The 17,435-nt window shown below is 34.8% G+C and overlaps 1 protein-coding gene across 2 annotated transcripts in view; it reads left to right on the forward strand.

Moving 5' to 3' along the window:
* ITGBL1 (integrin subunit beta like 1) overlaps nt 1-17,435 on the forward strand; it is a 188,337-nt gene that overhangs the window by 85,538 nt on the left and 85,364 nt on the right. For both annotated transcript variants that reach the window (XM_019754218.2, XM_074329504.1), the window contains 3 exons: nt 401-541; nt 4,881-5,021; nt 14,159-14,305. In XM_019754218.2, coding sequence (XP_019609777.1) covers nt 401-541; nt 4,881-5,021; nt 14,159-14,305 — 429 coding nt within the window. The remainder of the gene's footprint in view (nt 1-400; nt 542-4,880; nt 5,022-14,158; nt 14,306-17,435) is intronic.

Genomic DNA, 17,435 nt, shown 5'->3' on the forward strand with positions numbered 1-17,435 from the left:
TCATTAGTTAATTTCAAATGAAATATTATAATGACTAATTCAAGAAGTGCTCTTAAAGAAAATACTTAAATACTTTTGGGCTTGATATACATTTAACAATGGAAGGTAATAGACTTTCACAGTCTTTCACGGTGTTTCTTTAAAATTCTTCCATTTTAATCAGCTGCCTGGCTAGGACAAGTTACAGGACACTTTGAAACACTTTATGTGTATAATTATGGTAAGTATGGGGACAGATATGATGTTTTGGGGCTAAACTACACAATTGATTATTTTAAGCAATGCATGTGGAGTAGGTATATTATTTCAGAAGACAGAAATGATCACAAAGGGACAGAAAGTTAATTCTGCTTTTAAAGTTGCTTTTTTCCTCACTGTATAAAATTCATTTTGGGTAAAGGCCATGGAAAGTGTTACTGTGGAAACTGTTACTGCGAGGCTGGTTGGCATGGAGATAAATGTGAATTCCAGTGTGATATCACCCCCTGGGAAAGCAAGCGAAGATGCACATCTCCAGATGGCAAAATCTGCAGTAACAGAGGTGTGTCATTCATACTCATTACTACGTAATTGGGAGGAAAACAAAGCTCTTAATTGTTAACAATCCTTTTTCTCTGTATTTCCTTTAGCATCGGAGGAAGTCATCTTTTATAATCATTGAATTTGATGTAAATCAACATTTACTATACCAACAATCTTCTCTTTTTTTTTTTTATTGAGTAGAAACAGAAAAATAAGAAAGTTGCCATCATTCTTTAAGCTTCACCAAACAAATAGTTAACATAGGGACTGTAATTTTTTTGGCTGCCATCCAGAAATAGCAGAGTACAGCTAAAAGGCAATTCTTGTAGATGTTTTTGTTAAATGTCTCTTGACTAACAGAACCAGCATGAGCATCTAATTATCCAGAGAGAAAAAAAAAAAACAACAACTCTCTTGTCTTAATTATGTGTAAATTTAAGGCTTGGATGAAATGCAGAATTGATACAGTCATTTAACTTTTATACACAATAATAAAAATGTGGTACTGAATACAATATATACATAAAACTATGTATCAAATAGCCATATGAAATTCAGACTGACCTTAGACATGAATTAAAAAAAACATTACCGTTACTCAAATATATATGAATATATATGTATGTGTGTGTATGTATATATATATATATATATATACATACACACACATACATATATGTGTGTGTGTGTGTGTGTGTGTGTGTATATATATATATATATATATATATATATATATATATATATGTATATATTTTAAACACATGACCTCAGATGGGGCAGAAAATGTACCACTTATTATGTCTTCAGACCCTGGAGAGGTAATGACTCTCTACCTCAGATTCATTTCAAAAATTCCACTGGGATAAACCCAGTAAATCCAGATGTAGGAATTAGAACTTGCAATTGGTTTGACTTATAGTGGGGAAGGGAAAGTGTAGGGGAATAGCCACTTTCTCACACCAGTGATAAGATAATGGCACCAGCCTAACGCAGAGTACAGGATTAAAGAATGTGTGCTGGTAGGGCGAGGGGACTTGTGAGAACGGGACAGGAAAAACATGTACCATTTTGTACTTCCAAGTTTGAAGTCTGTGTGGTAGTGCATTAGAAATATTCTTAGGATACTAGATATATAAACGTGGAGTTGTTTTCAGGCTGTACAGGCTTGCAATCCTGAATAGATATTAGCAAAAACTGAGAAAAGATGGATTCACTAAGAAAAGCATACAGACATGAAGAAGATAATGTGACACAACCCTGGACAATGACAAGACTTAAACGATAGACTAGTAATAATAATCCACCAAATCAGATGTCAAATATAATTTAAAGTAAGTAATTGTTGATATTAAATCCAATGGTTTTAAACACTTTGTAAAAAATCCTTGAAAATACTTGTTTTTGTCCCTTTGTCAGCTATTCTTATAGATAAAAGTGAGCCACGCTGTACTGTTCTTTGCCTACCTGATGATAGCTATAAATATGTAGCCCTATTTCCTTCTATAACATTAAAAAAGTGTAGAAAGCTGTAAAATTACTTTTTTCATTTCTATAAATGAATGATGCATTTTAATAAATAATGCTTACGTGTAAAACCTTAACACACAACCAATGTTATCATTTTAAAAATTGATATAGAAGAGCAAAATGTGTCACATTTCTGTACATAGAGAAAAGAAAGAAAAAGTCCTGAACTTGAAAAAAAAAATCATTTAAAACATCCTCTCTTTAATTTATACAGAATTGATCTGACTGTATGTCATACTAATTCATGTTATGTTTTCCTTTAATATATAAGAATATGCTTCTGCTTCAGTTCTTTTACTCAGTAGGGTCAGTTATCGCCATTGTGATGTCAGTGTATGAACCTAGAACTGTGTTACTGTGGAAAATAACCATTGAGGCATTAAAAGAGAGGGGAAAAAAGGGGAACTGATTGGGCTGTGGATCAGGGCCTGGTTCTGCAGCTGGGATACGTGGGCTCTGAGAGACAGACATCCTTCAGAAATACACACTACTTGCCACCTCTTCGCAGCTCACTTCCTGCCTTCCTCCTTCCTGGTGCCCAGAGCTTTCTGATTTGGAGATCAGGCAGAGGCAGAATGGGAAGCAGAATGTCAAAATGAGGCTGGTAGCTAGTGAGATTCAGGGGCACATGAAGGCAAGTCAGGGACGGGCACTGCAATGAGTCCTTTTTTCTCAGAAGGTACCACTCTTATCTACCTTGGACCTCTCCTTATCATCACTTCCTAGGAAAGAGACACTAATCTGCACACACCTACCTCATCGTCCATCTTCTGGGGTCAAAAAACCAATGTTGTGGATACAGCTAATCGGTGATAGAATAAATGTCTTTTATTGTCCACTTTGGTTTATTCAGTTTCACACAGGACTCACTTTAACATGCCTGTCCCACCACATCATTTATATTATCATGAAAGCAATGTATATTTATCTTTAAAAATGCAGATAATAAAGTAGAAAGTGATTCATAATCTTACCATATAGATGTAACCCCCTTTTAAATTTTGGTACATGACCTTTCGGTCTGCTTTTATCATTTATTTTTAAAAATTCATCACATGTGTGCTCCCCGACATGTATTTTCTTCTTATTTAATACAAAAATTGAATCATACTGTACATACTCATTTGTAATTTGATTTTTAAAATTTAATCATATATTTTGGGTACCTTTCTATGCTCACAGAGCAAAAACCTAATTTTTGCTGTTAATGGCTGCTTGGTTATCTAAGCTACACATTTCATTAATTCCCCACTGATCGATATTTATGTCACTAGTTGTTGTTCAGTTACATGAATGCCACTATATTTAATATTCCTGAACATGTACTTTTGTGCACTCTCCCTTTCCTTTGGATATACTAATTGAAGTGGACTCTTGTGCTAAATAATAACACATATTTACAAAGTACGTACTGTGAAATTGCCACCCAGAAGGTAGGACAATTTTGTACTCCAAACCCTCACCAACTCTTGATCCTAGCAGTCTTTTTCATCTCTACCAATCTGAGATCCAAAATAATTCTAACTCACTATTGTTTTACAGGTCCCCTGCCCCAGCCACAGTAATCATAAACTGAGTGGAAAACATTTTTCATATTTATCTATCATTATTACTTCTCTACAAAATTTCCAATTGGTGCTCATTTCCTTTGTCTATTTTGTTCAAGGCATATTTGTCCTTTAGATATGGATTTCTAAGAATTGTTTATGTTTGCAAAAGGAGCTCTCTGTCTTTTACATACACATGACTACTTATTCCAACTTTTGTCCTTTGTGTGTATGTGTGTGTGTGTGTGTGTGTGTGCGCGTGCGTGTGTGTTGTTCTTCCAACCAAATTTTAGAGTTTTATATAGTTAAGTCTATTTCTCTTTTTTTTCCTTTCAGTACATTGCTTTGGGGATTTTAAATAAAAAGGATTTATTATATACTTTGTAGTTTTAGTTTATGTCCTTAAATCTTTAATATAACTAGATTTTATTTTGATATGAGGTAAGAAAGGGATTTAATTTTATCTTTCCCTCAAATTACTGGCTGGTTGCCCTAAAGATGATGATTGATAATCCACAAGAAGTAAATATGATCTAAAATTAGGCACTACCCCTATGCGAATCTCCAAAGGACAAAGGTTGTATATCTGCTTAATCTCCAACATCCTCTATAACCTGAGCTCATCTGATCTAGAAAACCTTATTCTTAGATTTCCTTAACATGCACCTTCTGTTTTAGTAATGCAGAACTCCCTAGGATCTGCACGCCCATTCTCACCCTTCTTTGCTTATTCTTGTTTTTTTGACTTTAGTTTGTTCTACCTCCAACTGAACCCTGAACATTTCCACATCTCCCTACATATCCACACCATCTTCCCTAATTGCTTCAGCCCACATTGATTTCCCCTTCCCCAGATTTTATAGTATTTCTCACAGTATACTAGTTTACAAAATGTTAGTATTCATACATTTATTGTTTGCTCATTTTTCTTTCATTAGCTTTCTTTTTGTTGAGTAGATTATAAGCTTCTTGAAGGCAAGGATTTTATCTTACTTTGTTTTAATCATTTTGGTATTATCTTTGAGACAAACCAATATAGCGCTATTTGGACATATTTCACAATCCCATAAAATTATTTGCATAGACAATAACTTTTGTTTATTAAAGAATCTCTACTATCAACTTTAGATGGTGCTTTTCCTGTGTAGAATATCTTTTTCTGAGTACACATACCATATTTTCCAAATCCAAAGCAAGCAACAGATTAAAACAAGCAATATGCAAGAAGCTTTCTTTCATAATTTTTCCTCACTAGACCCATATGAAATTATTTTTCCCCTCTAGGGACTTGTGTATGTGGTGAATGTTCTTGCCATGATGTTGACCCAACTGGAGATTGGGGAGATATTCATGGAGACACCTGTGAGTGTGATGAAAGGGACTGTAAAGCTGTCTACGACAGATATTCTGATGACTTCTGTTCAGGTAAGTGCTCTCCTAATTCCTATTTTTAAATAAAAAAAATAGTCAGTTTCCTCTTTTTAAGATTCCTTCTGATTCTCACAGAACTGTAGAAGAACTGAATGTACATTCTAAAGCACTGGATACCCACAGTGCTGCCATTAGTCACTTGGAAACCTTTACGAGAATTGACACATCGGGCAAGACTAGAGATGATAATGCACTTTTTTTTCTTAAAATTAGTTTAATTCCTCACCAAGGAGAACCATTAGCTCTAGATATCTATCGCTCAACTGAGAATACAAAACTAGCAGACCTGATGACAACGAACAGGATAGGCACCATTATGACAAGCTATATTAATATGTTATAAAACTGAGGATAATACAATTCTCATGGATATTTTAATGCATTCACTCTTTGGTATAATTGATATCCTAAAATTATTCTTTAATTTTGCACAGAGTTAAATATCAATTAGTGGATTCAAAAATTTTATTTCATAAATATTTATGGAGCAGATAGTATTTGCCAGGGTCTGGATTGCAACGGGCCACTGAGTCCAGCAATGAAGGAGACAAACATGATTCTTGACTTTATGAAGCTTACAATCTAAATGCCAAGGGGAACATAGGTCCTGCCAGAATTTTTAATGGGGTAAGGGGAAAAAAATAACAGTCCAATTTATCTGAAAAAGTGTCATTTAACAAAAATGGATTTATGGGTTTCCAGTCTGGTTATGTTTGATAATCCGGAAAGCAGAGACATATGTATATGCATCTCTTTAAGCCTAGCTGTTTGATTAGTGTATGTAGATAGATAGGACTCCACTGGTCTCCTGAAAGTTTGCCAGCAAAGAGAGATAAAGAGCTGCCCTATTTAATTATGACTATGCAACTACAAAGACTTCTCTGGCCTGGCTGAGGGGAACCTATTGCTAAAACTTCTGCACAAGAACCTACTGCACAAGGGTTTCCCTTTTCTGATTCACTCTCATGCTCAGGAGGTTTTTCATGAATACCATTCTCCTGAGAGAATGCCCTTTTCAGATTTTTCTATTATTAATTATCTATGAATGTTCTTTATCATTATTGTTATCAACTCAATAGTAATAAGACAGCTAACAACTATTTAGTGGCTTCTATATGCCAGACAGTAGTCTAAGAACTTTCCAGACTGTTTCGTTTATTTTTCATCAGTGTCTGTGAGGTTGGGAATATTATTCTCATTTTATAATTGGGGATACGGAGGCTCAAGGAAGTCCTATAGCTTGCTGAAGACTCCACAGCTAAGAGATAGAATCCAAATTTTAATGAGGTCTATGTATCTGAGAAATTTAAAGTTTCTTTCTTTACCAAACAAATCTTTGTTTAAACTTTAATTTAATATAAAACACTTATTGAGATCAAACTATGATAAAGGCACTGTGTGAGATATTAGGATATGAAAATATTTTTAAAGTCATAGGTTCTACCCTCAAGAAATTTACTATTTAGCAAAGAAACTGCCATATAAACATACTATTTTAACATACTATGGTATGGGAGATTTGCATACTCATGCATTTTTTCACTTATGTGGTCACGATACTAGGGACATAGCAATGAACACAGCAGATAAAATCCCTCTTCTCCTGTAGTTTATATCCTGGCAGGGCTAGAGAGACAACAAATTAAAACAAACAAAAAAAAGTGTCTTAGGTCAGTGCTATACATGATATATAGCATAGTGTTATAGATTAAAATGAGGAGAAGGGGGTTGAGAATGTTGGGACATGGGCTTGACATTTTAATTAGGGTGATGAGGCTCTTCACAGGTGGTGATACATGGCTCATATATTCCAGGAGGCTTTTGGATCACAGTGCATGTACAGTTTTGCCCCTAAGGGTAGGCTTGCTGGCCGAGCGACAAGAAGGTCATCCCCAGTAGAGGGAATAGAGGCATACAATCTGTGCAGGGGACTAGAATAAGTTCATTATTATCAGAATGTACAAGTAACAAAGGGTAAAGCTAGCAAGAAACAAGAACCGGAGGACTTTCTGCCTTGCTGCTGAACTTTATTCTAAAGGCAATGGGAAGTTAATGATGGTTTTAGGCAGTGGAGTGCTGTAGTCACAGGTGTCTAGTCTGAGTGTCTGGGTAAAGGTTGGTGCAGTTACTGAAATGGGAATTATAGAAGGAAGTTCTCAAATTAATTTCTAGATATATCGATCATGACAGACCAATGGCAACCCAAAGTTGTTGGTTTTTTGTTTTTTGTTTGTTTGTTTGTTTTATTCATTTGTTTGTTTTCAGCCTGTTAAAAATATGAATCTAAAGGGTATGGACTAAGCATGAAAATTTAGTCATAGCACAGAATTGCTAATTAAAATTATACAGGGGCTCAGGAAATACAATTTAAGAATGTCATTTTAAAATTGTGAGATAAAACATGAATTGAAAAAAATTAAAATAGGAAAATAAAGGAGATAATCAGGCTAATTGTAAGTTTATGCTTTCTGATATACTTGGTACTCTTTCTTTACTATCGCTTACAGTCTTCCTTTTTAAACCCATAATCCTGATCTTGATCCTGATTTTGGAGTGGGTGATCTATAGATGATGTATTACAAAGTTGTACACCTGAAACCTATGTAACTACTAACCATTGTCAGCCCCAATAAACTTGAATTAAAAAAAAAAAAGACAATTTCAAAGTAACTACATTGTAGCGATGATCCATGGTTGTGTGAACTGGTCAACTTCATTGTGAGGGACCAGGGACACGAGGTGACTATGGGCCTTGACACTTCAGTTGCCACTTTAGTCCTTTTGTAAGTTCACAGTTGCTGATACATGTTATTTATGTTTAGAATTACTACTAGAGCTTGGACAGGTGAAGGCCGTAAAGGAGGACTCCTTGAATTCTGAAAATTTCCACTTCATCTATTCTCTCGTTTCTTCCTTTTACCCTATTTGTCTCTTTCTCACATTCTCCATTCTTCCCTATGAGATTTCAGAGAAGAAAATTAAGCAATTGGGCAGTTTTGTTTGTGTGGTGGCTGGGGTTTCTCATGGGAGGAGTTTAGGAGAGAATGATTAACCCTTTAAATGTCTCCATTTTGTGGGTGTAGACAGATAGGGGTGGGCAGAAATGATGAGTAGTAGGTTGTAGTTCGAACAATAAGGCCTGACAATAAGTCATAAAATCCATAACTGTGACTTTATTATTCATTTGTCGAACTGAACTGAATGGGGCTAGTTCTCCACAGCCTGCCTCCCACACTTAAAATGAGGAATTTAGGAAAGAAGAAGCTCAAATTAACAGAGATCCTACTCTATTAGACACTTACCAAGTTTGTCCACACACCTCATTCCATTTTGTATTCACACTAACTCAGAGAGGGAGACATTATTATCTATATTTTAAAAGAAAGGTAATAGTTTCAAAGAAATCAAACAACTTGACAAGGTTCACACTACTTTTAAGTGTTACCTAAAAACACATATAACCTAAGTACTCATGTAATTTAATCTCTAGGTGATGCAAACAAATTCTTCAATTGACTTTATTTTGGTAAGGAAGAACTGGCTTCTGGATGCTCAGAATTCTTATAAAACTAAGCTTCTCTGAACACCATTAAAGTCGGGGGCAGGCATCAATCTCGGGAGTATTTCTTCATTCTTACTAAATCTGCAGAATTCTATATATTACCCTTAGTGAATTATTAATTTTCACAATTTTCCTAATTGCCAGTCTAAGTTGCACCATAAGTATGCCATGCAGCTGATTATCGAGTATGTTAATACCTTAGTGTTACGAGACAGAAATAACCCAACTACCTCGATATTCTGTAGTGATTTATGCAAGGCTAGAATGTAATAAGGTTCAGATGAAATGCTGATTTATTTTAGCTCCTATTCTTGCCATCCTGAGAGTTTTGGTCTTATTTAAATCCAAGGGAACTCTCCTGATGGATTAGTTTAAGATGGCTCTTTTAATTAACATTCTCATTTTATTTATTCATTCCCACTCTGTCCATTCATCTATTCAATAATTCACTTAAATGTAGATATTCTGTGCCTATTCCATCATGGTTATGGGAGATACAAATATTTTAAAACCTGATACTTGATTTCCAATAAATTTACTTATTTCTTCTTTTATGCCTATCTGTTGTTCATCATCCACATGGTGTATAAGTACGCATGCATGTATTCACACAAACATTACTCATAACTACACACACACACACATACATACCTCAAAGATGATACCAGTGACAAAATTTGAGTGTGACTAAAATGACGCACGCGTGACGAGGCACCCTGAAGTGTACTGAGTGCTCTGTTTATGACTTCAGTTCTATGAGCTGCTCCCCTGAATTTACTTCCTGATTCTGAAATAACTCCTTTATTCCTGATGATTGCTTACCACTCTGGTCTATTTCTCAAATTCCCATAGTTGGGAAAATATGTAGCTGTATGACCTTAAACTCTATCTCTCAGCTTGTCCTGCCTACCAAAATTATCAAAATATAAGGTTAGTCCTGGCTTAGAGTTCTGTTAGTTCCAGAATGGAATCATTTGATAGAACCATATTATGTGGGGAAATTTATCATTATGGATTACTGAAGCATTAAAGAAAGAAACTGAAGGAATTATTAAGGATGTTCAGTTTGCATTGTCTTGAAGGGAAATGAATATATTTTGAATGGAATTTTTAAAAATTAGCAAGTGCCAGTTATGGCCAATACAGTCCTCAAAACTTTTCCATATTGATGGTTTTGATATTACTCAAGAAGCTACTTGTAAACATCAGATTCCAACTCATGAGCATTTTGGATCATTTTAAAAGAAAGGAATATCTTTTATAGCAAAAGAGTATTTGTCCATAGTGAATAAAATACATTTGTCCTGGATTGAGATTTCTGAGTTTAGATATAGCTTTACTCAAAGGAGCAGACTGATTACAAAGAAAAAATAAGTTTTGTGTCAACACCCTTTACTACAATGGCCAGAGAGCCTTTAGAGTCCCTACCGGCCCAACATGACCATGATGCCACTTGATGTGTGGTCTTGCTGCCAACTCCCTGACTATATGGTACGGAATGGGCTGCTATCCCATCTACATACCAACACCAAGCTGCATGTTCTTCTTCCATTGGTGTGTGTGTGTGTGTGTGTGTGTGTGTATTTAATGTATGTGCATAGATCTTTGAAAGCAGTTCTCTAATGTGTATGAGCATTCTCTGCACATTTGACATCAGGAATAAATGACAACAGTCTGTGTCTGTTATCTCTATTTTGCTGATCCTCTGCCTACAGAGTTTAAAGGAATATTTGTTAGAAGCAAGGAAATTAACTCTTGCAGCCCTAAATATATATACATAGATTTGACAGACTAGCAGGGAAGCATTAAATTTCAGATCACGGTGGTAAAGTTCACTTCTTCTGATTCTCTTACTTTTAAAGATAAAGTCAAGTGAGATGAGGTTCGAAAAGTGTAAGTAGTGACACATTTAGATTGAGGACACAGGTCTCCTAATTTCTTTTTTTTAATGTCTTTTTAACTATTTGGATATAAAAGACCTTGATGTAGTATGAAATGATTTTCATGCTAAATAGATCTTATCTTTTCTAAGCCCTTCTTTATATATCAAAACCACACATTTTCATCTACATTTTATCCTTATAAAACAATTCCTTCTTTTTCTCTCTTTGGCATACCTTTTATACTAGAATTGAGAGACTAGTAACTCCAAAAGAAAAATTATAGTTTCATTTTATGATTTCCTGTCTTCTCCAAAAGGTTTGATATCTCCTTCAGAATCTGGTATCAATAGTGATTTCCTAACTACACCAGTTAAGTATCATTTAATTTTAAATTTCATTTAAAGTGGGATACATAACATTCTGAAATATATTTTGACAGCAGGTGACTTTGAATTATTGAAAGATGTAGGATGCAATTTTTCATTACTGTGAAAGCAAAATACATTTATATTTTAACTTGTCAATGAATCTCTAGTAAACAGATTAAGCAATACCAACATCAGTACTATTTTTCATCTTATTAGACTAGAATTATTTAAACCTTTTCTCTTTTGCTTTTACATTTGTGTATTCTATGATCTTCATTGGGATATTTGATTTAGGTATTCCTACTTTCCCCAAACAATGAAACTTTCAAAAAACATCCTACACGCTACTATTTCATCATTAAACTGGTTGCCATGTAGTCACTGACTCTCAGGAATTTCATTCATTACGGATCAGTTATGTAGGTCACTCATATTTTAATAACCCTTCTTTCCTCAGCTTGAACTTGTTCAGTTGATATTGACTCCTGGTAAAGTGTAGAAGACTCCTCAGTGGACAATTTGAGGAGGAGCAGAGGCCATTTTGAACCAGACAATATTCTCCCACTTTGATACTTTCGTATTTAGAGGCAAAGCCTTTTATCCCACAGCCAACCACAGCCATGACACCATCTCATCAATTCATCCCAGTGTGTAAGCACGCAACGGCAGCTCGGTTATTGAGAGGGCATGTTGGTTAGGTGAAGACTGAGGGGGAGGCAGAAGGCACGGGAAGGTAGGGATCATCGCACACATGGAAGGAGTGAGGACGCACTGTCTATGGTCTTCCCAACTTTGCTTGGAGTTTGCCATGCCTGGAGGGGAGGCATAAATTTATAGTCATCATCCTTGAGACGGTCCCTTATGCTGCATTAAATACACAAGAAGTAGAGGTGTAGGATATTACAGGCTACATTTTCCCCTAGTGTTTGTAAAAGAGCACAGAAATAACAAAGGGCTAGAAAAATGAAGCTGCAGTAACAGCATATAGCTAGTTTTTCTAGAGCAGCTGTATTATTTGCAGAATTTTTTAATGCATCCATAATTAATCTGACTTCTTTTGATATTAATTGGACTGATTTTAACTCTAATTAATTGTAACTCTTACGAATAACTTTCGGCCGTTTTCACACATATTCTTTGTCCTATCACAATTTTTTTTTATATTGACATGTGGATGATCCTGAGATAGAAAATAACTGCTCCTAAACCTCTATTCCAAATAGAGAACTGAGGACGTTCTCTCTTCAGTCACTGGTAACCCCAGCACAGGATCCTACCTCATTCCTAATGCCTTAGATTTGGGACCCTCATGCTGGACATATGTTGCTGCCTGTGAATTCCAGGCAGCTGCAGCAGCAGGTGGCATCTTCCTGGGTAGTCAGGGATTTCCTGGCATCCTAAACCACTGGATGTTTTGTTCTAACCTTTGCAACTATTTTAAACTTTTAAGAGTAAAGCTTTTATCCCCTTTCAATCTAACTCTCTTGCTCAGTTTTACTATTGAAGTGTCAACTGGTCTTTCACAATTGGCAGCATTTTCTGTACTTTGTCTAGCATCCTCGTGATAGATCTAACTGTTCTTGAAATGAAACTTCCTGTCTTCAAGAATTTCAGAGCTGTTGGCACCTATGAAACAGCAGAATCAATTGTATTTTAAATGTTAAAGATTTTGTTTTAAAAAGCTGTTATTTATCTATGCATTTGCAATACAGCTCTGTTTGCAAATTTTGCTCTAAATTACATGAGGGTTGAGAAGAAGGGTAGGAATTTTTTAAGCTGGGATAAATGGCAAAAAGCCGCAGAACCCAGCAACCTCTGAAATCTCATTACTAATAAGTTAAACTGTTATAATAAAAATTCTCATATGTGAAGATCTAAATGATCATACTCACATGTAGCACACAATTATTAGCAATCACAATTTTCCTTAAAAATGATGAGTTATAAGGCAGAGTATTAATAACAACAATTTATTGTTCAGTCTGTTATATAGTAGGTACTCAATAAGTGTATGTTGAATTGCGTTTCGTGTTAAATGAGAGATTTTGATTTAGTGATTCCTAATATCTCACTCTATTTTGACCTCTGATGTTATGATTTGTTCCATGAAGAACCAGATTAATAGATGGCAAAAAGCTTCCAGAGATGTGGGTTTTCCAATTCTTCAAAATCAAAAGATAGGTGTCTGCCCACAAACTTCATGTAATATTGATAAAATAGGCCACTCTTCACCGAAGGCCAATTTCCATATGGTGTGACATATAGTAACATCAGATGCCAAAGACAAAATAGTATGGATTTTAAATCATTAGCATTATACTTGATTTACTTAAAGTGTAATTTGATTTCCTTTAAAATTCTTCATGAATTTTTTGCAGTAATTATAGAAATCCACTTTATTCTGTATCTGTAATAATGAGTATCTGAATGTTTCTGAGGAGTTAGGAAAAGCTCAGCTGAAATGATCTTGTTTTCCTTTCTATTCCTACTTGGTTATATATGTGGGCTCAAATGAATACAAATAATAATAGCTCACTTTTATGGAGCATTTTAAGATATATTATGTACTTCCTGATAAATGTGGACAGAAAATGCATTATTGTCACATTTATTTAAAAATGAAAAAACTAATCCTTGAAGATGTTATTTGACCAGCCCTACTTTGTAGATAGCAGGATCAGGATTTGAACCCAATTATTTGGTTGATAACGTAGGCCATTTTTTTGCTACTCCATACCACAGTTGTTTACAGGCTCTGTGTTCATGTGTAGAGAACTTTAATATCTTCCTGACCTCTTCTGTGTGTACTAAATTGGTCTTCAAGGATTGTGAACTCCACACAGGTTACTGGTTTTAAGGTAAGGGTCCCTAGCCTAAGCATTCAGTGTTAGTAAAAAGGTAATGAAAATGCAGTGTGGGAGACTCCAGAAGATAAGACCTTGTTTAAAAAACAAACAGTTTTCTATTTCCTGTGTTCTCCTCCATATGAATGAATTGCCAGATCCATCAAAGACTCCATCTAGGCCTCAGCAGATCAATACAATCACATGTACTTAGATTGTGATAAATTCAAGTTTGTAGCCCTTCAAACCTTTTTATCTTATCTGACGTTGTTGTTTTTCTTTAGTCCTCATGACCAATTAATATAAATTATGTATTTAAGAACTTGAGAAAAATGTGCTTTTGTCTTACTGTTTTCTACTGTGTTAAGATTCTGACTCATTTGTGACATTCACTGTTGAAATGATAACGAATTCTGACTTAATTATATATTTTTTTCATATATATTATTATTTTTCTTCTACTTTCATTGTAAAGGTCATGGGCAGTGTAATTGTGGAAGATGTGACTGCAAATTAGGCTGGTATGGGAAAAAGTGTGAACACCCACATTCCTGCCCACTGTCAGCTGAGGAGAGTATCACAAAATGCCAAGGAAGTTCTGATCTGCCTTGCTCTGGAAGGGGTAAGTGAGGGCTCTCAGGCCTTGTCACCGTCTCCCAATCCTATGTGTCAAATGAATTCAATTCACATACATCTTACTTAAAAGACAGCTAAGATCCCTGAATGTGAGATTAATCTTTACAGAACTAATAAAACACCCAAGTTCCATGAGTGAAAGTACATGGTGAAATATAATCTCTCTTTCCCTCTGTCACACGCACTCACACTCTATCAGTCCATGTTAACTTTGAGGTGTGTTCAATTTCAGTTCAGCTCAATTCACTCAGTTCAATGCTACATTACAAAGAAAAAAATAAACTGTTTGTACGTTTGCTCAGAACTTTCTGAATGAGACCCTCTGATTGTCCACTGACATTTCAGAAACTCAGTAACATTGGTGTCTTGGCTTTTGAAAAGCATCATCTAGACAGATAGCTCTGAATAGGTTTTTGTTGTTTTAGAAGGCATGTAGTCTCAGGTGTGCTCTTGGTACCAACCATATCAGTACAAATTGGAGAAGGAAGAATTCATCGAGAGGAAAGCTCGTTCAATTCTTTTTGATTTATCAGAGTACAAAATACAATTTTACCTCTAACATGAAAATGGCAAAGTTAATATGAAATATGCTTCAGAGGAACTGATAGTTGGTTATTACAAATTTTATTCATGAGAGAGGGAAAGAAGAAAGATTTCTTTTACCTGAATGTTAGATCAGAAATTTAATTTTATATTTCCATTTTCTTTTTGAAAATCAAATTTTTTTTATTGAGCAATAATTCAAATACCATGAAATCCACTCTTTTAGAGTTTACTACTTCGTGGTTTTTAGTACACTGACAGAATCATGCAATTATCACCACTATCTCATTTCAGAACATTTTCATCACCACAAAAAGAATCCCTGTACCCCTTACCACTCATGCTCCGTTCTCATCTTCCCTCAACCCCTAAAAACCATGAATCTACTTCCTGTCCATATGGATTTGACTAATCTGAATATTTAATTTAAATGAAATGATAAAATATGTATCCTTTTTGTTTCTGACTTTTTTCACTTAGTATAATAATGTTTTCAAGGTTTACCCATGTTGTAGCATGGACTTCATTCCTTTTTATGGCTGCATGATATTCATTTATATGGATATACCACATTTACTTAACCACTCATCACTTAATGGACATTGAGATTGTTTCTAGTTTTTGGCCATATGAGTCAAGTTCTATAAAAATTCATGTACAAATTTTTGTGTGGATTTCTGTTTTAATTTCTCTTGGGTTTATTCATAGAAGTGGAATTTCTTGGTCATATGGTAACTCTGTTTAACTTTTTCAGGCAAAGTGGCTATACCATTTTACATTCCCACCAGCAGTGTACGAAGGTTTCAATTTCCTCACATTCTTGCCATTATTTGTTATCATCTTTATTATTATTATTATTACTTATAGTTTTCTTTAAGTAGAAAACTCTTAAAGTCTCCCAAGATTATTTGTACCATAGGTATCTTCCCATACTCTGATATTTATCCCTAATGATATAAGTAGGAGGATAAGATATGAGTAGAAGGAATTTTTTATTTCACAATCATTTCTGACTTGCTCCATCTTTCACCAATAACCCCAGACAGGAACTGCTCTTCTGTCTGCATTAATGCAATGTGTCATTAGTGCCTGAGTAAGCTTATTATGCTTTTAAAGTAACAAAGATTTAAAAAAATCATTCGCTGATAAAGATAACAAATTATATAATGGAAAAATAAGAAAATCATATAAAATATCTGTCAAATATAGAAATTCACTAAATATATATACTTACCAATAGATTTCAATTTGTCTCTAAAGTTTTTAATATAGTGGTAGTGTAAGAAGATTATTTTAGACTTTGTATGTCAATTTTTAATATACTCTGACAAACACATATTTGTCTCTTTGTAGAGATTCACTGATGTATTTAGCTACCATTTTTAAACAATGGCATATACTAAAAGTTTGTTTTATTGAAAAGGTGTTGAATATATGAATTATGATTTTGTTTATTTTTTTATAATTTATTTAAGCCTTTTGAAATACCTTCCAGATAAGTAATAAGCTTCTCTAGTTTCCTTGCAAAGAAATGGAAGTACTGATGACTGAAGTGATTTCCTAGGGAACCATAATAAAATATAAGAAGTTTGAGAATGAAGGCTAAGGATTTATGCGAGCCAGTCCAGTACTTGGACCAACAATCAGAGACCCTTTTTTTCTCATAGTGCTACATCTGCAAACTCATTGGCATTGGATGTTTCAAAGCAAATAGCCAATATGAAAACTTTTAAAGGATTACTTTTGCTATTTACAGATGACAACTGCAGCTGCAGTTACATGCTTGAGGAACCAATTACAATCGGTTCTCAAGCTGGAGAGCTTCAGCAGCTTATCAGTTGAGGCCAAGAAAAGAAATATTCTCCCAATAGAATGTACTGGTGTTTTTTAGTATAGCTCCCCTCAGGGGCCAGATGAAGGCATTTTTCCACAAGAAATTATATTAGATTACTTGTTTCTGCCGGTGTTGACTAAGTGTGATCATTACGTCTTGAAGGTAGGGGAATAATTTAGATGATCTCTTACATTCTCTATTAATCCTCTGATTCCTTGATTTGGACAACTTTCTCTAGTCTCAAACCGATGTTCTGCCCAAAAACCTAAAATGGCTTATCATAGACTACACATTAGTTTTAAACTTTTCTTGACATAGAAGAAATAATAAAAATTATTATATCATTATTATTATTATTAATATTGAGGTTCTCCTCTTGAGTATGTGTCTGGCTTTGGCCAAAAACTGTGAACAAAAGTGATGTGTGCATCACTTCGGAGCAGAAGCTTAAGAGGCAGTGAGAGATTTGCCATCTTTTTTCCACCCTGGCCTGGGGATTTGGAGATTTTGAGATGGTGACTGATCCATTAGCCTGGATCTCTGAGTGAGAATGATTAGCAGAAACCTCTGCTGATACCACTAAGAACCTGTAACATGAGTGAGAAATAAACCTTTGTTGGTTTAAGCTGCTCAGATATTAGGGTTGTTTGTTATTACAGCAGAACTCCTAACTCATACTCTCTTCCATATACAAAATTCCACATACAATCCCCAAAATATAATGAGGTGGGAAGAAGTA

This window comes from Rhinolophus sinicus, linkage group LG04 (assembly GCF_036562045.2).
Source record: "Rhinolophus sinicus isolate RSC01 linkage group LG04, ASM3656204v1, whole genome shotgun sequence".
In the NCBI taxonomy this organism is placed as follows: Eukaryota; Metazoa; Chordata; class Mammalia; order Chiroptera; family Rhinolophidae; genus Rhinolophus; species Rhinolophus sinicus.